Below are 25,443 nucleotides of genomic sequence, written 5' to 3'. Positions count from 1 at the left end.
AGGCACTGGAGAATTGGTAAGCACTTACACATATTATTGTAATTATCTTCTCCTTCCATTCTGTACGAGAAAATCCAGTAAATACGAATTATATTATGTTCTCATTGACAAAACTACGAATTATAGAGGTTGAAGCCAGCGCTTGAAAATTGTTTTGCAACGAATTAAGGGTGATTGCAACGAGGGGTCTGAAATACATTGTTTCATTATGAATTGAAGAGGTTATTTCAAGGGACTGAGCTATACGAATTAATTATAGGGGATTAGGAATAATAGAGGTACGAACTATCGATCGATGTTCTACTGTAATTATTATCTTATATAGAAAATAAGGCGTACAAACCCAAAATGAAGCAGGTGATGAATAGTGCCACTATCTCGATATTTTTCAAAACCGTCAGAACGTCTGCTACAACATTGGCGGCTGGCGATTTGAATTCTAGATTCATTGACATCATTAGTGCTCCGCTTATTATTTTCAATCCGGCATAAAGGTAAAATGCTGGCCTGAAAAATAAGTCAATAATATATTAATATTTTGAACACTATTCAAAGATGTTGTGAATTTTTTCAGCTAAATTGAAGATTTCCAGACATCTACATATTTAGATTTATAAAGACATCTACGTATTTATTTTCTGTTCTGAATATGTTAATTGTTCATTTGTTTCCATTATAATGTAGTGTTAGTATGCAATGGGTCTTGAAAGACCTGGCAATACATTGTCATTTGTGATAAAGAATCAATCAATAAAGATGGTGGCTTGAACATCGAAACTGTTCCAATTTGTTTAGTCTTATATTGGTATAGACATGATCTAATAAGAAAATCCCTAGTTTTTCGGTGGGAGGGTGGGTGGAGGTTGAAATAAGCCAACTGCGCATGCCTGACTGATTTATTCTTCAAATTCCCGGTACTGGTTGAATCAGATAGCTGTATGCAACTTATCTGATTGATCAAATATTACTGCTATGCATAATAGCGTCTTGATGCTGTGGAAGAGATAAATCGGTCCAGGGATCAAATTATATGAGACCGTCACTGTACTTGATATGTAGGCATACGGTACTCACTTGAAATCTGTGTAGCCCTTATTTTGACTAGCATAGTCAATGAGCATTCCAGACAGTGGGGAACTTATCATTCCTCCAATGGCGGCATAGATTCTTTGAAGTCCGTAGTCGGCTTTATGCTCCCGCAGAATGGCAATTACAGCACCTAAAGACAAAAATTACATTCTAAAATAATGATTTTGAAAAAGTCACAGTTGTAATCAATGTATTATCATTTCAGTATCATTAGCAAAGATGCAATGAATAAGTTATGAAGATTAGCTTCAACCAAAGAATTGAACAATCTATAAGTTGTAAACAATCTAAGGCAAAGTATAAGTAGTTTTCTCTGCTTGATCATACCTTCAAACATAGCGAACGCCGTGCCACTGATCATGCTGATGAAGACCCTGATTATGAGATAGAGCCAGAACGTGAGTTTGATGTCGTATTCGACTACTCGCTTGTGATTGGTGCACATCGTCTTCCTTTTGGCTGTGATCAGACAAGCCGGCTGACAGCTGGTCAGGGTCAGTGTTGTGTCCACTTCCAGGCTGTTCTCAGGGTTCAGCAGAGGAATGGACACCTTTGCAAACTCGTAGCTTGTATCCTGTACATGCAATTTGGAAATGTATTATTAATCTGTGTATCTAGAGGTGAACGTAATATTATATAGAATCAGTGTTCAATTTTTAATAAATAAAACATTTTAGAAATCCTTAACGATTGGTTGTAGAAACTGGTCTGAGAAAAATCGACAGAGAAATGTATCATTAATCTCTGTATCCAGAAGCGACAGAGAAAAATCGACAGTGAAATGTATCATTAATCTCTGTATCTAGAAGCGAACATAATATTTTTAAAAATCGACAGAGAAATGTATCATTAATCTCTGTATCCAGAAGCGACAGAGAAGAATCGACAGAGAAATGTATCATTAATCTCTGTATCTAGAAGCGAACATAATATTTTTAAAAATCGACAGAGAAATGTATCATTAATCTCTGTATCTAGAAGCAAACATAATATTTTTAAAAATCGACAGAGAAATGTATCATTAATCTCTGTATCTAGAAGCGAACATAATATTTTTAAAAATCGACAGAGAAATATATCATTAATCTATGTATCTAGAAGCGAACATAATATTTTCTCTGTTGCATATCCATACATTTCCACTATTAAAATTAAACTTGAATTTTAAAAACACTCAAGCCTAGTTTATACAATGCCAATTGGCGAGACAATATTGTCATAAGGCAACTGACTGGCATGAAATTATTGTCTTCGTATAAACACTTCAGGCCAATTGTCTTGCCAACTGTCCCGACAGCAATTGGCCCTAAATTCAACTGTCTCCGGGAGTAGACTATGGACAGTCAATTGGGCCCAGCGAGCCCCCCACCTCTCGGAATCTCAGTTGTCGCGACAATTGTCGCCGTGTGGACGGTGTAGGCCAGTAGCGCTGTCTTGGTTTTGCCAGTTCAGCTGTTTTGTCACGACAGATGATAAGAACCCGGACATGTTTAGCTGTCAACTGACGTGCAAATATTTGCTGCGTATAAACATCTTCTCGTTTAACTGGCCTGCTGGCCTCCGACAATCCGCAACCACGTGATCACAATTGTCCAAAGACAACTGTCTCGCCAATTGGCATCGTATAAACTAGGTTTTATGAAGTGAAATAATATTTTCTGTAGAATTAGTGTTGAATTTTAGAATGAATAGACCATTTTACAAGTCTCCAACGAGTGGAGAAATTCTATGATGAACTTATTACAAAGTATCATAGATGACAACCAACACCATTGATTGATAATGAAAGTAATACAAAACGCACTTTAATTGTTGTACTATTCAATATATATTCTAAGCAATTGAGTCTTATAAAATTCAAGCTGTACTATGTCAGTCAATTCGAAATTAAAGATGGAATGTTTCTAAGCGATGAATGGAACGACTCTAGTCGTTTAGCTGTAGCTACACTACAGTGTAGTGTCGCTTGGTTGTAGCCCAAGTTTTACATACCGTCCGTGTTCGTTCATGGTTCACAAAATATTTATCAGATTCATAGACATATCCGTTACTCTATAATAGAGAATTTGATTGTTTTAGGTCACATTATAAAAATAAGTGCGTTCGCGCTATTATGCATTGATAATAATTGCTAGAAAACAAGAAGAAACTATAGTAAAATGGGTGAAATCTGGAGAATCTTAAAAAAACATCATATAACTAGAAAAGAAAATAGTAATACTATATAAATTATGATGATTGGGCAAACACAGGTTTAGAATCTGTAAAGCTTGCTAAAGAATCTAAATGCGAATATAGATCAATAATGTGATCTCATGGTACTTTTAAACACTCCTACATTGGAGCTCTACTGTTAATTTTCATCCTCTCATAAAACAGGTGAACCTCTCACCTCTCCATAACAAAAAACTTTTCATAAAACAGGTGAACCTCTCACCTCTCCATGACAAATGCTGCCCAAGTACTTGTTGGAGTCAGACACGTTCGAAATCTGCGACAGCAAGCGAACGTGATCGACGTTGAACCGCGGGTCGCTGTCCTCCGCATCAGCAACCCTCCTCAGATCGACACTCAGATGCTGGGTGACCGGCTTGAAGACAGGGGGCACACTGCGGTTAGTCCTTGCTATTGAGCACTTCGCGTCTGCGCAGACGAAATCGTACAAACCGCCGGCTGGGAAAAAATAGGTGTTGTTGTTGAACTTGCGCACTGAGCTGTGATAACGGCCGAAGTTCTCCATGTGTCGGTAGCGACGCAGGTCGTCGTCGACGTCGTGAATGGGCATCAGGTCGTCGGCAGACAGTAGGTAGGTATAGTCGTCGGTCGTGTTGGCGTCGGCGTCCTCGAACGCGATCGTGTAGCTGCGCGCGCGCAGAATCGCCAGCGACTCGTTGTCCAGGCTCGACGGGCCTCGGTCGCCGCCCTAATCAACAAAATCACAAATATACTGAAATCATTCAAACTGGACAAATATTCTGTGTGGAATACTGATAGTCATAATGGGATGAATACTCGAAACCGGTCGTGTCCATCAATGAAAATAGAAGGGTACTAGCACAGAATACATAACAATAAGTATATTGACGATCTGGCAACACAGCAGAGCGAGAAAGAGATAGCGCTATCCGCTTTGTTGAATGAAAGACAAGGATAGCAATACCATTGCTAATCAAACACTGCCATTATAACGTGGACCTCACTATAGGTAATAAGAGTAGCCTACTGAGAGTGGAATTATTTTATAAGGTTTATATTATAGAGTAGGCAGATGGAAAAATGACACCTACTATTGCTACAACCCAGGATCGCGTGAATTGGCGAATAATGAAATAAGAAGGAAAATGATGAATAATGCGAAGAAGATTGAGAGAAAGAAGAAGAAATGATTAAGTCAATTACCATTTCATCACCCACCAACAAATAAACTCACTACGGCCATTTTTCAGCAAAATGAAATGTTTCTTATATTTGATATGCAATCATTTTTTAGCGAAAAATTTTCAACTTACGAACGAGAATTCATCTGGATCCCTGTAGCAGAGTAGACCACAAGTTTTGAGGTCGAGTGCAACCTTCTCTTGAGCACTCAGCAAATTTGGAGGAAGAAGACACGGATTCTCATCACCAATAGTGAGTTCCAGCGCACCTGCGACAAAAGCATATAAATATTCAGAACTACAACAGATGCAGTTTATAATTATTGTAAATTGTTAATCTCAAGACATAACATAGTCATAAATATAACAGACACAATTTATTATGAATGTAAATATTTTAAGGTGAAATAAAAAAATGTTCTCAAAGTTATTCCAACGTTGTAATAATATGGAGAAATTCCACAACATCTCTGTGCAAAGTGTTAATTTTGTAAATATTTTATTTTTTCCCTCAAACAATATTAAAATAAAGTTATGACTGCCGAGTGAAACTCTTAAGCGCTGTTGAGCTGAAATTTATTATCATCATTGGTATGTTTATACTATAATCATATAAATATTTTTGTTAATATTTTACTTTCAATTCAAAGTTATTTTTAAGTATCATAATTTCCTTAATTTAAACCAGTGTATTTTAACTGTCTGACAAATCATCCGCGCAGGGAGTATATTCTTCATATTTATTGTTACACTATTATTTTGCAAATATGTTTATTTGATGAATAAACTTGAATTTGAATCTAAAAACATAAAATTTGTCAAATTAAAAATATCTTATATCTATCCACCCTACTCCCAGGGCCATATCCATATCCAAGTCGACAAATTAGAACTAGTTATTTAGAATAGGTATTCATAACAATCATTGATACGAATATATTAATAGTGAAACTGGGCTAAACCCTTTGTTTTTTGAAAATTCATGTCGGTTTTGTAAATTTTTACGTCGATCTATGTATAATACTCCATGTATGTAGGAAGCAAAAACATCTTGTATAAAATTAATCGGGAAATTCTACTTTAGATTTTCACTTATTTTCAATTTTTGAGGATTTTCTCAAATAAAAATAGAATCTGCTTGTAAGAAGCAGCTAAGATGTAAATTTTATTGATCCAATATAACGAATTTTGTGCTTGTCATAAGCCTTGAAAAAATCTTCAAATAACTGGTAAAATACATATATTATAATTGTTACTAATCATAATTATATCGATTATTATAATATGAAAATATTAAGCTTTGGTAATGAAAGTAATAACACTTTAATGTAAAAGAAGAATTTTATATCTATTGAACTGCGAAATTAAAAAGGAATAATTTAATAAATATAATTCAATTTGACTTGAGTCATCCTTTTTTATATAGAATTAAAAGTGAATATGATTAATATTTAATAACTTCTACCAAAAATAATAATGAATAAGAAATGAATAAATCATAAATGAAAATTAGCATATAAACATATATAATGTTATCAAGTGTAAATTTGTTTATTTTTGCAGTTCAACTTGAAAATGGCCAAAGTAGGTCGAAACTAGACGTTGAAATGTTTAAGATTTAAAATGTTTTAAATAAAAAGGGTACTATAAGTTTAATATTGTTTTTATCAATTATAATTATTTTTTAAAATGGTTACACGGTACTTCAATTTTCTATTGGAAAAGTATACTTTGAGAATACCGATAAGGTGCAATGTTCAAATGTGTTAATTAAAAACCTTGTGTCTGGATGGAGCAGTGTAAATCTAGAAGTACTTGCTCTGGGTAGTTGATGGTCACTCTGCCAACCGGTACCAGAAGGAGAAGGAGAGACATCGCCCCTCCCAGTGTGCTGAACAGAGACAGCAGAAACTGCAATCACCAGAAATTCAATTAGACCGGCAAGCTCTTTCCATTATCTTGCATACTATTATTCCATTAATCAAACATATTTCATGAAATCCCTCATTTCATTTCATGGAGTATTCAACGTGTGGTGTAAGTCTTCACAGTAGGGTTTGGGAGAATTATTTCTATAGTCAGGTCCACGTTATAATGGCAGTGTTTTATTATCAATTGTATTGCTATCCTTGTCTAACATTCAACAAAGCGGATAGCGCTATCTCTTTCTCGCTTTGCTCTGTTGCCAGTAGAACGTCTTTTAACAATGTAGAATTCATAATTATTAGCAAAATATTCCATCTTAATTATGAAATTATTGAAAAATATAATTTCTTGCTTAATAAAAGATAATTGATTATTTTAAACGAGAATGAATTTATTGCTGTTATTTTGTACAGAGTATAAACGAGAATGAATTTATTTAATTTATTGCTCTATTACAGACATGAACCTACCTATCAGCTACCGTCTATTGAAGACATTGACAAGACAGATGATCGGCAACGTTTTTCTCCTGTCTTTCTACCCTGCCATTATAACGTGGACCTCACTATAGGACACTATAGGCCCGTATGCAGATACTCGGTTCGAACGGAGAAATGTCAGCTGTTCGTTTAAACCGCGTATGAAACACATTATGATAAATGCAACCATATCCACAAGTACCTAAACGTGGTTTAGCGTTTTAAACGTAGTCTAAGCATACAGCCCTTATTAAATCCATTGCCAGCTTGATCACATTAGTATGATAAATGCATCCGTATCTACAAGTAACTTCATGTTCCACACAACACGTCTGACAGATAATTTTCCATCATTGATCATAAGTTTTTCTAATGAAATTAATTTTTGAGACATTTCTGATCTATCATCTACTTTCATCCTTCCAGAATATGTATTAGTAGTAGCCTATTTGAAGCCTATTTCATTATATCATATCACGCTTCATTAATTTAAATCTTCAACACTCAACTTTTAAGCTGTGTGTTGGATAGCAATGATCCACCCAGTTGTCATCAATAGATAGCATTCCGTCGTCATTGACCTGTTGTAACACAAATGATTCAAATCGCTCTCTAGATAAAAGCGAGTCGCTTGTTTCGCATCGACAACACCCCAATTACATGACATTGATCTCTGTACTTTAGGCCCATATAGAATGCCCTTGGTTAGATTTTGCTACATATTCTGATATTCATTCTAACTACTGTACATTTTATTCAAATTGTTAGAATCTTCCACAAGATGTTCTCAACTGTAATACGCAACAGTACAGAAATGTATCACATTGAATATTCATTGCATCGGTACCGCACCTCGCTACCACCTCTAAACACTACTTTAACAAGCACCAACTCAGCCCTCTACTATTACAATATTTTGTAGAATGAAACACTCTTTTATATTTTCTTATTATTCATCCTTCATTTTATTCAGTCCTCATAAATGACAAAATAAATCAATTAACTATACAATATTAGTTACATTGCAATAATGAATTTATTCTACTAAATAAAACATTAGGAACTACTTCCCTAAAAGAGCAAACTCGAGCTTGGGGAAGGAGCCAGCCGAACTTCAGCAAGCTAACAGAAACTAGTGGTGAAAAACTTAATCTACATTAAAAATCAATAGAAATTGATTTTTTAACGACACTAACTCTAGCTTGGAGAAATGTGTCAATAAAGAATAAATAAAGAGTTCTGAAACTGAGTGCCGGTTGCACAACAGCCGGTTAAATTTTAATCCTTCCACGCGAACCAATCAGAGAAGCCGTCTTATCAAAAAGGCCTTCTAAGAGACCTGCAATACGTCTCATCAAAAAGGCCTTCTATGATTGGTTCTCGTTAGATTAATCACGGTTAAAATTTAACCGGCTTTTGTGCAACCGGGCCTAAGAGTGTTATTTTACAAAATACCCTTAGGGCCGTTTGTACAGTGAAAGCTTAAACTGAATTCAATCAGCTGTTGGCTTAAACTCAAAATGAATCACATTATAACAAATGATACTTGATATAGATTTAATCCAGTTTTAGATGACATTTAGTTTAAACTGGCACTGTGAAAACGGAACTTAGGGCCGCTTGCACAGTATCAGTTTGAACTAAATTTCATTTTAAACTAGATTAAATCCATATCAAGTCCCCGTTTGTTATAATGTGGTTCATTTTGAGTTTAAGCGACCAGCTAATTGAATTCAGTTTAAAATTTGACTGTGCAAACGGCCCTTAGAGTAGCCCAACAAGACACTATGTTTATAATAGCAGGCTAATATAATAAATTGTGTTGAATGATACTGACTCTGAAATTGCCGATGCGGTCAGCTATGACTCCGGCGACGGGCGGCATGATGATGGCAACAATGGGCGTGACAGCTGACATGATGGCCGCCTCTTCCACGTTGATGCCCAGCTCGCGCATGTGGATCGTCAGGTACGGGTACAGCACGTACAGCGCTGTACATACACACACACACACACATACATACATACACCATAACCAAACAAGTTTTCAATATTTTCACACAAAAATAGAATTTGTTTGTACTTGAATTGAAAAGGAAAAGGATAGGGTACATCACGGGAAAAATATATATGTTTCACAAAGGAAAAACAGTTCAGCATTTTAGGAGTAAAAAATCATTTTTGGCAGAGGGTACTTGAAGTTTAGGCCTACTCTAAATGAAGCAAGCTTTAGTGCTCGTCAAGTCATAACATCTATCGAGTATATCGAGTACAAAATTACGATAAATTGCGGTTGAACTCAGTGTCGTGTCGTAATGTGATCCATCAGCCAGTAGTGTCGTCGAGAGCTCCTTGGCAGTAAGAAGAAGATCAATTAATGAGGTTCAATATGCTTGTGTTGGAAATAATTGTTGTTCCACCTATAGTGAGGGCCACTTTATAATGACAGTATTTGATCAACTTTGGTTTTGCTATCCTTGTCTATCATTCGACAAAGCCGGTGGTACTATCCTTTTCTAGGTCCACAACGATGCCAATTATGTTTTTGACAATGTAGGAATATAATTAATCAATGCAGAGAATCAGCATCGCTATTCTTCTATCTTTATGCACTGTCATTATAACGTGGACCTCACTATAGCCACACTGCCAGACAACAAAATTATCTTTTTAGTAGATCATACAGTCTACAAACATAGAGTTGAACCAGCCTCTTGTCAGCTATGGGGTTGCCCTAACAAGGCTCGAAGAAAATTATTGATTGCTTCATTCATTCAATCGTATGGTCCGATGTCAACATCAGCCTTGAAATTCTTTTTTTCAAGAAATAAAATTATAATAATCTGGTCTTAGACCCATTGATTGATTGATTGATTGATCGATATAAAGAAACTTTGAATGAGATTAGACAAAATAGTAAATAAATAGGCCTATAAAATTCGATTCAATTTGAAACCAAATCTTGAAAATTTGCCGAATATTGATTGTTTATATGCCCATCCTGTGCCAAGCGAAAGATCTCTTTCTCTCCCCAGACATGGTTCTATCTGCGACACCACACGTTAACGTCACACCTTCTTTTCGCACCTGCCTTTCGCATATTCCGTGAGGTGTGAAACGCGAGCTTCTACCCATCGGCTCTGCCAAGTCGGGTAGACGAGTTTCAAAGAGAAGTTTAGCCTGCATTGCAGTGGAACCACCAACTGTGCAGTTCCTTTAACTCGTCTACAGGCCAGGAAAAATACTCGTGGCCCCCAATTATATAATAGCGTTTCAGGAAGAAGCACCAGTGAGAGGGGTTTATCGACATGCTATGATGTTACTTCCAGAGCTGAAGGCGCTACACAAGTCCTACAGTCTGGCATATGGGAATTTCGCCTGCTACATCCAGAGATGGGGGTACTCTGATTCCCACTGGCTAACCCCGAAATTCCAACGGAGATCCTTCACTGTGCCCAGCTACTCCCAGAGACGGAGAATTCAGGTGACTCGGTCTAACCATGAACCTCCCATAGTCTGGAGCCTTCACCCAGTCGTACTGTCATAAGCCAGGCCACTTCCAGGGACGAAGTCATCACGTGTGCTATGATCCCCCCTGGTTGTTGGTTTTCTCTTCACCTTGAGAACCAGTGTGCCAGCAACTGGGAGATCTAGTACTTCCTGAGAAGGGGGCAAGGAACAAGCTTCAACGGAGCTCAAGCTCCAGCCTAATTCCTAAGGGCCATCTCTCTATTTTTTGCTGAGAAATTTCAACTCTAATTAAGAATATCTCTCCCCAGACAAGAAATTTTCCTCAGTCTGTCTGCATACGTTCGTCTGTTGTTGCTGTGTGCGTTTACCTTTACGCACACCGGTAAGAATAATCGCCGTCACGGTGGGACGGTGACGACGGGTGTGACACTAAGCAATGCTTGAATTGTTGGAAATATCGGTTGTCCCGGATCGCCGGTTGCCGGTGTGCCCAAGACATGAATCATAGAGAAAATATAGCATACGAAATCGGCTTGAGTTAACATAAATCGGCTTAAAATTTGAAACATAAACTACCTATAACATGAGATATCTTTTTATGCTATCTTCCCTATATGCTTAATCTTATCGTTGATAGAGAAACTGGAGTATTCAAAATGTATGAATTCAGGGCTACTTTCTTGTATTTATAAAATAGAATTATACTACCCTTTAAAATTAATAAAACAAGAATACAAATTGTAACGTATTTTTTGGAATATTCAAATAAACATAACAACTTACTGGATGCGTGCACGAAGAACAGGAGCTTGAGAGGCAACAGCTCCTTCTGGCGAAAGTCGGTGGTGATTCGCTGGAAAAACGTCTCCAGTAAGAACATGGCGCGGCGGGTGTGTTATGCTATGCGGCTGAGAAAACGGTGCCTCAAGTAATAATTGATTATGCTGGTAATGGCCGTTAACTAACATCCTTCCTGTGGTGTGTGGCCCTCTGCCCCCCTCCCACCAGATTGCAGCTCACGGCTTGAGTCATCCAGGGTGGTGGTACACCTTCTCTCTCTCACTCACTTTCTTTAATGCGACACCGTTTCACCGCAACTCATTTCGGCACTTCTGTTTTCTGTAACAGGAAGCAAATGAATTACATTAATCTAGAGAAATAGAATGATACTCACTGGCTTATTGAGGTAAATAAAAAACATCATGAGATATTTTGGCCCATCTGAGGCCAATTTCATTAGAAAATACAAACTGATAATATTAGTAGTCAGCTGGTTATTAGGATGGAAAATTAATAAAAATGTAGGCTTGTATTTTCCTCATGCAATAGAGTCTAGCTGGAGAGAGTTTTCATTGACATTGGACAATTTTGAATGTGAATAAATATTGTAAACTCTAAGGTTCAACTTTAAGAAATTTATATTGATTTTAAATTGGTAATCAATAATTTTGATGTAAAGTGGACTGTATTGAATAGAAAAGAAACAAGTGATATCTCTACAGAAACAAGTACATGCAATGAATATATAAAAGAGCAACTCACCGAAAATCTGCAGAGTACCTAATGTAATATTTATATTATTGAGCTTACAACTCCCAGGTAAGGTATTCAGGTGTCCCCGAGGTAGGAGATGAATCAAGGATGGTGAAAAGGCAAGCTTAATTGTCATCTACTGTTGGTAAATTCGGCTTCCATCATATAACGTTGCACATATATTTCTGACGAGATATTTACAATGTCTTTAAAGACTATAGATCGGTGAACTTTCCAATCGAAAAATAATAGTTTAAAACTTTCAACTAAAGGGAGTTTGGCAAACACTCTTCCAAACGTAGGTTTATGGTGTACGATTTAACATTAACGAAAAAATAATAATTTGAAGAACGATTTTCTTCTGGGAATGATCGACGAATAATAATTATCAATCCCCGACTCGAGGCAAGCTATTACGAAGCGAGACTGAACTGAAAGAAACAGCCTACCGGCTAGTGAGCGCGACGCACTCAAGTGAAAGAAATACGAACTGAACGAGGAGCGCGCGTCCAATTCAAAAACGAAAAATGAAAACTAGAGCTGGCTCCAACATCCCCCCCCGGCTGAAAAGCTATTTTCAGACAAGGCTAGAGAACAAAGAAACGAAAAAAAACAATGAATAAACGACGAAAGAAATAAAAATAAAACAAAACGAGAATAAAACAAAAAATGCAAAAGGAAAATTATTGAGTAGGCAACGGATACAACTTTGTAGCCGGCCTTTTGAAGCGACCATTGGCGCACCGCACCATAGCCACTCGAACGACACCGTCAGCACCGGGAAATACTTCCTCAATCACCCCCAGAGGCCATTTCAACGGTGCGACATTTGGTTGATCCACTAGGACGATTGTACCAACCGTGAGAGGGGTGGAATCCTTACACCATTTCACACGGGTTTGTAATTCATGTAAGTATTCTTTGCGCCAACGACTCCAGAAAGACTGAACCATTTGATTGACTAATTCAAACCGATCCAATCGATTCATTGGACGATCTTCCACATTTAACATAGGAAGGTACTTAAGAGGTGTCAAAGTGAGAAAATGAGCCGGTGTGAGGGCGAGGGGTTCACTCGGATCCGCGCTCATTTGACATAACGGGCGTGAGTTAAGTACAGCCTCAATTTGAACTAAGACAGTGTTCAATTCTTCGTAAGTCAACAACTGGTTACCAATAACTCGAAACAGGTGTGACTTTACTGATTTTATATTCGCCTCCCAAAGACCGCCGAAGTGAGGTGAACCTGGCGGGATGAAATTCCACTCAATGCTATGATCAGCAAGTTCATTCTGGAGCAGGTTTTGATATTCCTTGGAGTTCAGCATCCGTGACAATTTTATTAGCTCATCATAGGCGCCGACGAAGTTGGTACCATTATCGGAATACATGACCTTACAAGGACCTCGTCGAGCAAGGAAACGGCGAAAAGCTGATAAGAACATTTGGGTCGATAAGTCCGAAACTAATTCAATGTGAACGGCTTTAGTTGCCATACAGACAAAAAGACAAATGTACGATTTAAATATGAAAGGATTCCGACGCCTGGCCATGGTGATTCGAATGGGTCCACCATAATCAACTCCACATTGGACGAATGGTTTAGACGACAGAGTTCTACAGGCTGGCAGATTGCCCATTTTCGGCGGTGTAAGAGTGGGACGATAGTGAAAACACTTGTTACATTTTCGTACACGACTCCTTATAAGGACACGGGCTGATAAAATCCAATATTTTTGTCTCAAAATAGACGCCAATAAATGAGGTCCAGCGTGACAGTGCTTTTCATGAAAATAATCAATCAAAAGCGTGACCAATGGATCATTTTTCGGTAATATAATCGGATGACAGCTGTCATAATTCAACTCAGAATTTTGTAAACGTCCACCCACACGAATAATATCATGATCAAGAAAGGGTGACAGTTGTTGAAGATGAGAAGTACATTCTTTCCCAGCTTTCAATTCCAGTAATTCTTTCGAAAAATGAATTTTTTGTACGATTTTACACAAATGTTTTTCTGCCAAATCGAAATCTAATTCATGAGGTTTAGGCAATAGACGAAGTACTTTCAATATTAACACCATGATACGCAATAGACGTTGGTAGTTGGAACAACGAGCAATTAAAAGATGAATCGAATTAATAGATGAATTTTCCGACTGTACTACAGTGACAATTGAGTGAACCTTGACCTCAGGTAGACACTCTATAGGTTCCAGATCGACCTTGACGGGCCAATCACTCTCTTCTAACATTAGCCAAGAGGGGCCAGACCACCACAAATCATGATTAATTATTTCAGAAGGGGATAAACCTCTCGAAATGGGATCAGCTGGGTTTGAATTTCCTGCCACGTGTAACCAGTCGTTGATAGGACAGTCTTGAATTTTCGTAACTCGATTAGCGACGAAAGATTGCCATCTGGATGGACAGCCCCTGATCCAATGTAAGACAACAGTAGAATCCGATAATGCAACAACGCGAGTCACGTGACAACGAAGGCTCAAAACAGAGACAACAACCTGTATTAATTCAGCGAGCAAGAGCGCCGCGCATAATTCAAGCCTAGGTATGGATAAAGTCTTAGATGGCGCGACTTTTGATTTAGCGCACAACAATGTGATAGTTGCAGGTTGCATATCCATTTGAGATTTTATGTAGATCACACCACCATAACCTAAAGTCGATGCATCACAGAAACCAATGACAGTAATTTTCGAATCATTCATCACTCCTAAATGACGTGGTATGAAGAGATTGGACAATAAAGGGAACTCCTTCTGACATGTCTCCCATTGAAGCGCAATAGGGGGAGGTACTGAATCGTCCCAATCAAGACCAGCATTCCATAATTGTTTAATTAAACATTTAAGAAACAAAGTTAGGGGTGACAAGAGTCCCAAAGGATCGAAAATGCGTGCTACTACCGATAAAATGTGACGTTTGGTAGGAACAGACTGATTAGGATTCACTGAAAAACAAAACGAATCACTACCAGGTTGCCATTTCAAACCTAGGACAGCCAACAAATTTCCCATCTCGAAATCTTTAGACAAGGCCGATTTTTCATCTTCCGAGAAATCATTCATCAATTCAGGTGAATTGGAACTCCATTTAGTAAGTTCGAATCCGCCTCTCTCGAACAATTCTTTAGCCTGACTACAAAGACGATTTGCTTCACCTAAAGAAGACACACTTGTCACCAAATCATCCATAAACATGTCACTGGGAATACGAGCTTTTGCATCAGGGAAATTTTCACCTTCTTCTTGAACAAGTTGATGGACAGTTCTGAGAGCTAGAAACGGTGACTCACTCAGACCAAATACGACAGTTTTTAATTCAAAAATTTGTATGGGATCATTGGACGAAAATCTCCATAACAAACGCTGAAATTTGCGACACGATTCATCGACAAGAATCTGTCTATACATCTGCTTTATATCAGCAGTTACAGCGATAGAAAATAACCGAAAATTGACTAACAGAACGAAAATATCCGTTTGCAACTTGGGGCCGATATGAAGTATATCATTCAATGATACTCCAGTAGTAGTTTTCGCGCCTGCGTCAAAGACAATACGCAAAGGCGTTGATTGACTCTGAGTTTTGATTACAGCATGATGAGGTATAAAATAACCACTTTTATCACTCTGATTTTTTATCAATTCCATGTGTCCTTGTTTGAGATAATCCAAGAGGACATCGTGATACACTAAACGCATGTTTGGATCACGTGCCAGTCGTTTCTCCAAACTGATGAGTCGACGTTCTGACATAGCATAAGAATCACCAAGACAATCAGGGGATTTTGAAAACGATAATGAGACAACGAATCTACCCGAATTTTCACGACGAACGGACGATGCAAAATCCTTCTCGCATTCCAACTCATCAGCAGTGAGTTGTTTTCCTACATCTGGAACGCTTTCCACTTCCCAAAATTTTCGAACTAACTTATCCAACGGTGATGTTAGACAAGTCATCAAACACGTTGAATTTTCTGAAGATTGAGTTAAAATAGGGGCTCTACCCATCAAAATATAACCGAAAACACTTTCCAAGGCCATCAAATAATTCGAATCAATTTCCACACGACCATTTCGGAAAATATGGGGCACTAATTCAGCTCCTATAATAGCGTCAATTTCGCTGGGAATGTGATAACTTTCATCAGCAAGTCGAAGACCAAACAAATTTGATAATTTAGAATTATCAATTTTACTAGTGGGAAGCTGTTCCATGATTTTTTCGACAACTAATGGTTCAATGGAAAATTTAACACTAGAATCGAGTCGAGATTGAAGCGTGACAAAAGTATGACCAAAAACTGATTGCGAATTTCCGCCAAAACCATTCACAATTAATTGGAAAGGAGAAATCGATAGTTGCAATTTACGACAAAGTTTACGAGTAATGAAATGACTTTGACTAGCTGAATCAACTAAAACTCTTATTTTGTGCAATCTACCTCTCTTATCAGGTACCTCGACTTGAGCAGTTGATAGTAGAACACTATACGGTGCCGACTTCGAATCGATAGAACAACAGGTAATAGTATTATTTTCTACCTTTTTCGCATCCGAATTTGATGACGAATTTGAAGCATTTCCGAAATGTAAAAGCGAATTATGCTTCTGACTACATTCCTCGCAGTTGGAAGAAGTACAATCTTTACTACGATGGGCTGGCGAGAAACATTTCAAACAGCAACCCTTCTCCTTAACAAAACGAAAACGGTCCCAAGGTGATAACTGACGAAAAAGACGACAATTGATCAATTTATGATTTGTCATCGAACATTTCAGACATTCTGATATTTTTACCGGTGATTTGGTCACTTGCGAATTCGATTGAACAACCAACACTTTGGATTTTGGTATTGGTTTCACTACTGGCTTGCATTGTTTAGACGATTCGTCATGCGGTAACGATTTAATCTGCCTTTCGATGAATGAAACAAAATCAGTATATGTGGGATCATCCTTAGTATGAACTGAAGCTTCAAATGCCTTTCGAGAAACAGGATCTAAAATTTTCAACGCTTGGAACAGAAATATTGCATCAGATACATCTTCACCTCGTAGGCGTTTTAAAGCAGTAATTGAACCACAGAACTGATCGACTATAGAAACTAAACCTGCACGAGACTCAGATTTTAGACAATTGAATTCGAAAATTTGTTTCAAGTACACATTTGAGAGTGAGCGGGGGTCATTGAACCGCTTAATTAATGCATCCCAAATAATTTCATAATTATTAGCAATAGGTGGTAGATGACGTGAAATATTAGCCGCTTCTCCAGATAGTTTGGACACCAGATATTGGACCTTTTGTTGATTTGGAATCGATTTGTTGTCATGAATCATGCATTTAAACATTTCGTAGAATACCGCCCATTTTGATTGATCTCCGTCGAACACAGGAATTTCAATTTTCGGTAAAATATTAGACGAATCCTTATTGGAAGATACAGGTTGAGCCGGGGTAGAAACACTAGGTACAACCTGACTGCGTTTTTTCAATTCACTAGCAATTGCTTCCATATGTTCGAACATTTCCATATGTGAACTACTAAATTTGGGTACAAATTCCGGGTCTTTTTCCATTTCAAGCTCCTGTATTTCCATTTCAACAGCTTCATAATCCTGAACAGTTTTAAGAGTGGAACTATAGAGAATTAGAAATTGTTTAGCACTAGCTTCTTCTTTTAAAGCCTTTTTCGACAAATCGAAAGTACGTTGAATACGATAGAAATATTGCTCAAGTTTAGCTCGTTTGAGCTTTAACTTCTTTTCACTCATGATTGGATATTGGAAAGGTCTTAATGATTTTCATTTACTAATTTTCGAATAAAATTACGAATGCAACAATGAACGATTTTCATTGATGATTCAAGCAAGCAAAATGATAATGTTAGTACAAATTGAACAGAGAAAGCTCAATAGACGAAGCAAGCTAAGCGATAACGTTATCAGCATTGCAAAGTAACGGTTCCGAACGGACAATAGAGATAAGAGTGAACCAACTTGATCGGCTCAATTCATAATGTACAAACAGGTTTGAACCCTAGCATGCACAAACGATTTACAATAAAATTGGATAAGTGCTTGCCAAATATTTGAATAAAAAATAGCCAATAAAATCTGGCCTGGATGACCAATGTAAACTCTAAGGTTCAACTTTAAGAAATTTATATTGATTTTAAATTGGTAATCAATAATTTTGATGTAAAGTGGACTGTATTGAATAGAAAAGAAACAAGTGATATCTCTACAGAAACAAGTACATGCAATGAATATATAAAAGAACAACTCACCGAAAATCTGCAGAGTACCTAATGTAATATTTATATTATTGAGCTTACAACTCCCAGGTAAGGTATTCAGGTGTCCCCGAGGTAGGAGATGAATCAAGGATGGTGAAAAGGCAAGCTTAATTGTCATCTACTGTTGGTAAATTCGGCTTCCATCATATAACGTTGCACATATATTTCTGACGAGATATTTACAATGTCTTTAAAGACTATAGATCGGTGAACTTTCCAATCGAAAAATAATAGTTTAAAACTTTCAACTAAAGGGAGTTTGGCAAACACTCTTCCAAACGTAGGTTTATGGTGTACGATATAACATTAACGAAAAAATAATAATTTGAAGAACGATTTTCTTCAGGGAATGATCGACGAATAATAATTATCAATCCCCCGACTCGAGGCAAGCTATTACGAAGCGAGACTGAGCTGAAAGAAACAGCCTAACCGGCTAGTGAGCGCGACGCACTCAAGTGAAAGAAATACGAACTGAACGAGGAGCGCGCGTCCAATTCAAAAACGAAAAATGAAAACTAGAGCTGGCTCCAACAAATATAGTATGTGAAAATAAGAAATATTCATTATTGACCGAGCGAAGCGAGGTCTAAGATTAAAGTCGACGGTTTGGCATTTCTCTTAATGTCAAATGTTGAAATGTTTATATGTTGCGCATTTACGGCGAAACGCGGTAATAGATTGTATCTATGATAACAAGATTTGGAGTAACTGATATAGATATACTAGTAGTTCTGTGAATAGTAGACGCAGTCTTCTCATCCACAAGTACCTGATTGGAACTATATAGACCTTATGGAAATACAGCAATAGACTGGCTTCTCCACACATCTGTGTAATCATTTGTCAGCTGATTTATGATGAATAATTCTATAGTCTGATTTTTACTCTTATATTGGCGTATGAAGGAGGCTCCTTTTTCTTTCATTTTATCCTTGAAATGCAAAATTTCCAAAAACCTTGTATATACGTCGACGCGCAATTAAAAAAGGAACATACCTGTCAAATTCCATGAAAATCTATTATCGCGTTTCGCCGTAAATGCGCAACATATAAACATTTAAACATTAAGAGAAATGTCAAACCGTCGACTAGAATCTAAAGGTGCGTACAGATTTAAGCGCCGCGAACATGAGCAATTCACTTTTAATCAGTTGATGTCAAGCTTTTCATTTCTGTATCTTACCGTTTCTGTAAAAATACACATATAGTCAGCTGATTAAGAGTGAATTGCTCATGTTCGCGGCGCGTATATCTGTACGCACCTTTAGACCTCACTTCGCTCGGTCAACAATGAAGAAATGTGGGCAATTCTATGTATATTGGGAGTGAGGACGCAGACTATCTGTACTCCAAACGGCGTATACCTTGATTAGACTGAAGCAATTATTCTTTGTGAGGATTCTTTGTCAGTTTTACTTTCGGGGAGCACTAGACAGTTAAGTGGGTTTGCGCATCCAATGTTGAAAGTGTGTCTATGCCGGAGACGCACGACAATGTAGAACGCCTCCCACATGAGTGGAGTCTCAACTCAAAAATGAGGAATCCCACACGACGTGAGCTTAGTTTGCTAGGCTCATATCTGTGCGTAAATTGATTCTGCCGTCCTTTGTAAAAAAAATAATAGACCTCTTAAATTCCACTGTAGGAAGAATGTACCGGTGAATAAGAAGTATTCTAAGAACTGTTTGGTCTTTAGATAAAGTTTCAGATCCGTGAAATACCGGTGAATAAAAGTATTAGAAAAACTCTATTGTCTTCAGATAAAGTTTCAAATCCGTGAAATACCGGTGAATAAAAAGTATTAAAAATCTCTATTATCTTCAGATAAAGTTTCAACTCCGTGAAATAGTGTAGAGAGTCCATCAAACTTTAAAACAGTATAATTGACAAGTCGAGAATGATGATCATAATATGTCCCTTTTATAAGACTTGAGATGAATTTGGATGAGGAGTAATTTCCTAGAACTGGATTGTTCCATTAACATTTTTGCATAATTCCCTTTTCCTGCGAAACGTGAAGCCTTAAATTTCCCACAACTGTAGAAAGTTAATCAGCTCATTCTATCAATCTTGAATGTCTCTCGCTCTGAACATTGTGCTTTATTTTCTGAATGAAGTTTGGTGTTCTCTTGTTCCTCCTAGAACGTTCCAAAAAATAAACAAATTATTATTTTCGGAAAAGTTTTCAATAAATAGATTTACTCAAAAATAGATTTTCATCGGTTCCCATACCGTACTAAATAATTCTTTCTTATCGAGGCCCAAGGTAATAATAATTATCATTGTAAAGATTAAACATTTCAGAGAAGGTTTTCATATGAATTCTTAGATAATGGTCCATCATCTAGAATAACTATTTATATTTAGATATTGGTACACTCACTTTAGAAAAGTACTATCTAAATGCAAGTCATCACAGGTCATACGTGACTTGAAGTATTCCTCTTTCCATTCAAAACGCGAGTAATCTCGTCTGGTATGTCTCTTTGCCTCTTCTCATTCATAATTGCTCTGCCTTGGAAATCCAGGAACAAATTTCTATCAATATATATAAAAGCGAAATGGCACTCACTCACTCACTCACTGGCTGACTGACTGACTCACTCACTCACTCACTCGCATAACTAAAAATCTACCGGACCAAAAACGTTCAAATTTGGTAGGTATGTTCAGTTGACCCTTTAGATGCGCAATAAGAAATCTTTTAGCAATATTTAAACTCTAAGGGTTGTTTTTAAGGGTTTAAAGTTCGTCTTTTAGCATGCATATTCTTCTTCTCCCAATCTCTTAATTATAATTGAAATTTCCATATCATATGTTACTATAGAACTATAATCTAGATGGAGTACCTCTTCGAAACTGGCAACTAAATTAATAATTTTGTCAGGTTGGCCTTAAGTTGAGTTGACTTTGTTAGGTTGGCACCAAGTTGAAGATTCAAATGCATTTATCGCGGAAAAATTGATTGGGCACTGCTACTTAAATCCTGGGAATATTATATTGCTGATCTCATTCTTGGACGATCCAGTCGGGGGTCCAGGGGGGCGCAGCCCCCTGGCTAGACGGATATGGCGAGCGAAGCGAGCCTGACGGCTAATTATAGATATAAATATCGGGGCACCGAGCTTCGCTCGTTATTTTAATTTATTGATAAACAGAACACAATTCTCTAAAATGATCGTGTTTATATTCCACACACTCACTTGATCACTCACTTTTTTTACTATCCACAGCTTTTTCAGCCAAGAATGAATTATTCTTTTAATGTCGTTCAGCGAGTTTTCTCAAGAATGAGAACTAGTGCAATCGAATTTTTTTATCATAAACCTACTATGTTCCAAATTTTGTGAAAATCGTTAGAGCCGTTTTCGAGATCCGTTGAACATAAATAACCAGATATAAATATAAATAACCAGATATGAAAATACAGAAATTGCTCGTTTAATATAATAGGATAGAATCAAACATTGTCTCATGAAATTCGATCATGATTGGTTGAATTTTTTTGAATTCTTGATTATAACCCATTAAAAAAAATGCTAATGCTGATGCAACAGAGCTATATCGTAAATCTGTAAAGTATTGCATATTTCTAAAAGGATACTGACACTCCTCTTTGGAATTGTAAATTATTCATATAAGCTGAGCATATATTTTGTTGGTACTTCTTTGCTCATTATTGCTATGAAATTCTGATCTCAGTAGAATGGGTGAAAGTATTAAGATCAAAAGAAACAAATGAAATTTATTCTATGAACTGAGATGTTCTGAAATTTCTCCTTATCAAGGTGAAATAAAAGCGATATTGTCAGTTCCACATAATTTATTTGAGCCAAAAATCCAATGCACCCAAGGCATCATAATCTGTGCATCAGTGGTATAGGTAACTGAAATGAAACCAGGTCCTGCAAGAACGAATGAACGCCCGAGTAGGGACCGTAATTCTCTAATCAGGAATCACTAGAAAATACTCTATTTTAAACACAATTGTTTAAAATATTAAACACTATTAATTATTAGTGTTTGAATATGTATTCTCGTACAAGTATGCAAGTGAAAACGTGATTATTTGTAATCATGTTGAATAAAAATTGTGACGTAATGGGAGAGCAAACTCTCAATGGGTGTACGTCACCACTGGTTCTTACATTCTATTCTCTCAGATTCCTTCGCGTCACTCTATAAAAAATATCGAATAAGCTCTGATCTGTAAAATGATAATCAATTCGAAAGATAACTTCCCAATTATCTACTATTATATTATTAATGTTACTAATTTCTTGACCTTGGAACTTTGCAATGTGGCCCAGGAGCAATATAGAGGTCCATTCATTGCGGCGTTTGAATGAAAGTTCCCATCAAATTACGGTAGGTGCGAACCTTGTGCACAGGAAGCTACTCTGGCATTTCGGACGATTCAAGTGCATACTGCACAATAGAATTGGATAGATAAACGCTGACAGACCCACTAAACTAGACCTTGTCTGCTGTTTAGAATGATTGGTGGAGTTGGAGATGAAGGGAGGTGGAGGCCGCGCCCTACTGTAGCATCGCGTGTTGATTGTATCCACTGTGATTGAAAAGAGATTTGACAATGTTTAAAAAAACAACGAAAAATTGGAATTGGGTGTGAACTATGATACCGATCACTGTACTGGACTTCCAACTTTTAGGCTACAGAGGCTGGTGGCTGGTGCTATGCTCATTCATTTTGACAATTATTTTCGTAGGTACGAAAGAAAGCAGTGTAGATTTGGGAAGTATCGGCTTAATTAACTAATTTTTTTTTGAAATCTGGTCAGTTTCATTTTTTTGAAAAACTATTCTATTTCAACTAATAAGCTATTTACACTAGACAAAGAGATGGTGTTATTCATTTTACGTTTAAAACTATAATCTAGTTTAGAGATGATTCAGATTTAGAATAAGTTCTCTCCGAAAAATTGAGAGATGAATTAGGCTGAAGAAGATATGTCACTCTCGATAACCATCTTCAATTTATATTCTGTTTCTCCACTCTTTTATCGAAAAAATTAATACTTATTGTTGATATTGTTAGACTTCTCCTATTGTTAAAGATATTATGTTATTGCTATTCCACTACAGCTAATTTATTTTCAAGTTTTCTAATTGGTTTATTCTCTATTTATTTATTCATTCACAAAATACCATTGGAAACAACAGGTAACTCAATAACTGAATAACTCAGATATGCCTCCTTAAAACAAAAGTAAGCCTAAGATAATATCCATTCATAAAGAACACAAGAAATTACTGAAACGAAAGTTTGAAAAGAGAAAAATAAATTACTTGAAAAACAATTATTTCATTAAAGAGAAAGTGAAATGATGGTAATAATAATGATATCGATTGACCTGGCTGGCTCAGGTATGGTGTCAGGGTTTTCAGGTCGCAACTGATAAATTTCAGGGCCTCTGACATGACCTAATGAATGCTTTATAGGCAGCCGGGACCGACGGATACACGTGAAAATGATGGTGAGAATGAGTGTGAAGTGATGATGGAGAGGAGATGGAGAGGAGATGGAGAGGAGATGGAGAGGAGATGGAGAGGAGATGGAGAGGAGATGGAGAGGAGATGGAGAGGAGATGGAGAGGAGATGGAGAGGAGATGGAGAGGAGATGGAGAGGAGATGGAGAGGAGATGGAGAGGAGATGGATAGGAGATGGAGAGGAGATGAAAAGGAGATGGAGAGGAGATGGAGAGGAATAATATCTTTATTTATATCAATAAAGATAATAGAGCAAGCAAGAGTGCTTGCCCTGCTCACTAACCTAAAAAGTTTTATTTGAATGTAGAATGAGAAGATGAGAATGATAATGATAAGTGCCAGTGAAGAAATTGTGAAAATAAGAAGTGCAGTAACAATACACTAAATTGAATTTTATACAGAATGAATAAAATTGATCGTATCAAGTTATGAATCTTGTTCTAGCTAATATCGTATTCTGTGTAGTATTGCCAATAATATTATGTTGATGGAAAATCTTTGTACTGCTCCAATACAATGAATTCTAGGCAACATTGTGATTAATGCTGATGAAAAATAGAATAATAGATCCTATTACAGTGAACATGTGAGTTGCTACCTTGATATTTTATATCAGAGAATAGTTACAGTTCATTGTGATGTTATTTCTCTCAATCATTTGTGTTTCCTGTACTTTGCAATAAGCTACAATATCTATTTAACAAGAGTGGTTTCCGTCGATTAGTAGGTTACTATAATAGCGGTGTACGAGTGCTACTCATGTACAATGTGGGCTACTAATGGTAGGCTACAATGCTACCGGAAGAAAATCGGAAAAATATTTTTTTTATAAATATAAATAAATACATTTTCTATAGAAATATTTCTTTGTGACAATTTTCACCACAGTGCAATCGAGTGGACCGAACAGGCAACACAAATAATTTTTGGGTGATGATAAATTCATTTTGCCTTCATGACACAACAGCAGGGAGACCATGGGTGTTTTTCAAGCGCCAACCAAATCAGCCAATCGGAGAGCTTCCTGCTCTGCCAAGAAATCACCTGAAACCCCGCTCAATATGGTCTCGTCCTGAAGGTTAACACTCTCATTACAAATATACTCGCTCAACAGATAGTGAGTGGAGTAAAAAGATCGTTTCTTTACTCTTAATAGAATGTTGAGTAATTATGTCTATAGCTAGTCTGGGGAGCTTTTCATAGACTATCCACCATTCCAGTTTTGTATTACGTTTTACGATGGATTTGTTTTAGAAAAATCTAGGACCCCCAACCCAGAATTCAAGAATTTGGAGGAGACAGTCTGCATTCAAACTTCTTCCTCCTGTGGGCACCCCTGGATGGTGTTTTTTCTATTTATCACATTACTCAATATATATTTTATAAAATGTATACACAGAATAACAGAAACTTTTAAAAACGCCATAAAACATTAGTGGGAAGGGCAAAAATGATTTTATTCAAACTAATGTAAAGTTCAAGACTTGCCATTTGAGAGTTATTAATAACATCTATCTAATAAATCAGTGTTGAGATTCCTGAACGATTGCTGCAACATTTCAGCTGGGATATTGTTTATTTCATTTTGAATTGTCTGTTATGCTTCAACCACAGTTATTGGCCAAGTTGTAGAAACGTTTGACTTGAGATAGCTTCACAAACAGAAAATCGCAGGTGGACAGATCATGGGACCAGAAAACGCAGATGTTGCAGCGATCAATG

The 25,443-nt window shown here is 36.9% G+C and overlaps 1 protein-coding gene across 3 annotated transcripts in view; it reads right to left on the bottom strand.

The window, feature by feature from the left end:
• LOC111051467 overlaps positions 1-25,443 on the bottom strand; it is a 63,916-nt gene that overhangs the window by 9,087 nt on the left and 29,386 nt on the right. For all 3 annotated transcript variants that reach the window (XR_005571458.1, XM_039429495.1, XM_039429500.1), the window contains exons 2-9: positions 11,126-11,461; positions 8,709-8,863; positions 6,245-6,377; positions 4,599-4,735; positions 3,527-4,012; positions 1,417-1,663; positions 1,075-1,219; positions 344-507 (exon numbers count right to left, since the gene is read on the bottom strand). Coding sequence is in view for 2 of the 3 variants with exons in the window: in XM_039429495.1 (XP_039285429.1) it covers positions 344-507; positions 1,075-1,219; positions 1,417-1,663; positions 3,527-4,012; positions 4,599-4,735; positions 6,245-6,377; positions 8,709-8,863; positions 11,126-11,222 (1,564 nt within the window). In the remaining variant the exon portion in view is untranslated. The remainder of the gene's footprint in view (positions 1-343; positions 508-1,074; positions 1,220-1,416; positions 1,664-3,526; positions 4,013-4,598; positions 4,736-6,244; positions 6,378-8,708; positions 8,864-11,125; positions 11,462-25,443) is intronic.

The sequence above is a fragment of the Nilaparvata lugens genome, chromosome 1, assembly GCF_014356525.2.
Source record: "Nilaparvata lugens isolate BPH chromosome 1, ASM1435652v1, whole genome shotgun sequence".
NCBI classification, from domain to species: domain Eukaryota; kingdom Metazoa; phylum Arthropoda; class Insecta; order Hemiptera; family Delphacidae; genus Nilaparvata; species Nilaparvata lugens.
Note: the sequence above shows the minus strand (reverse complement) of the source record. Positions and strands in the feature narration are given on the sequence as shown.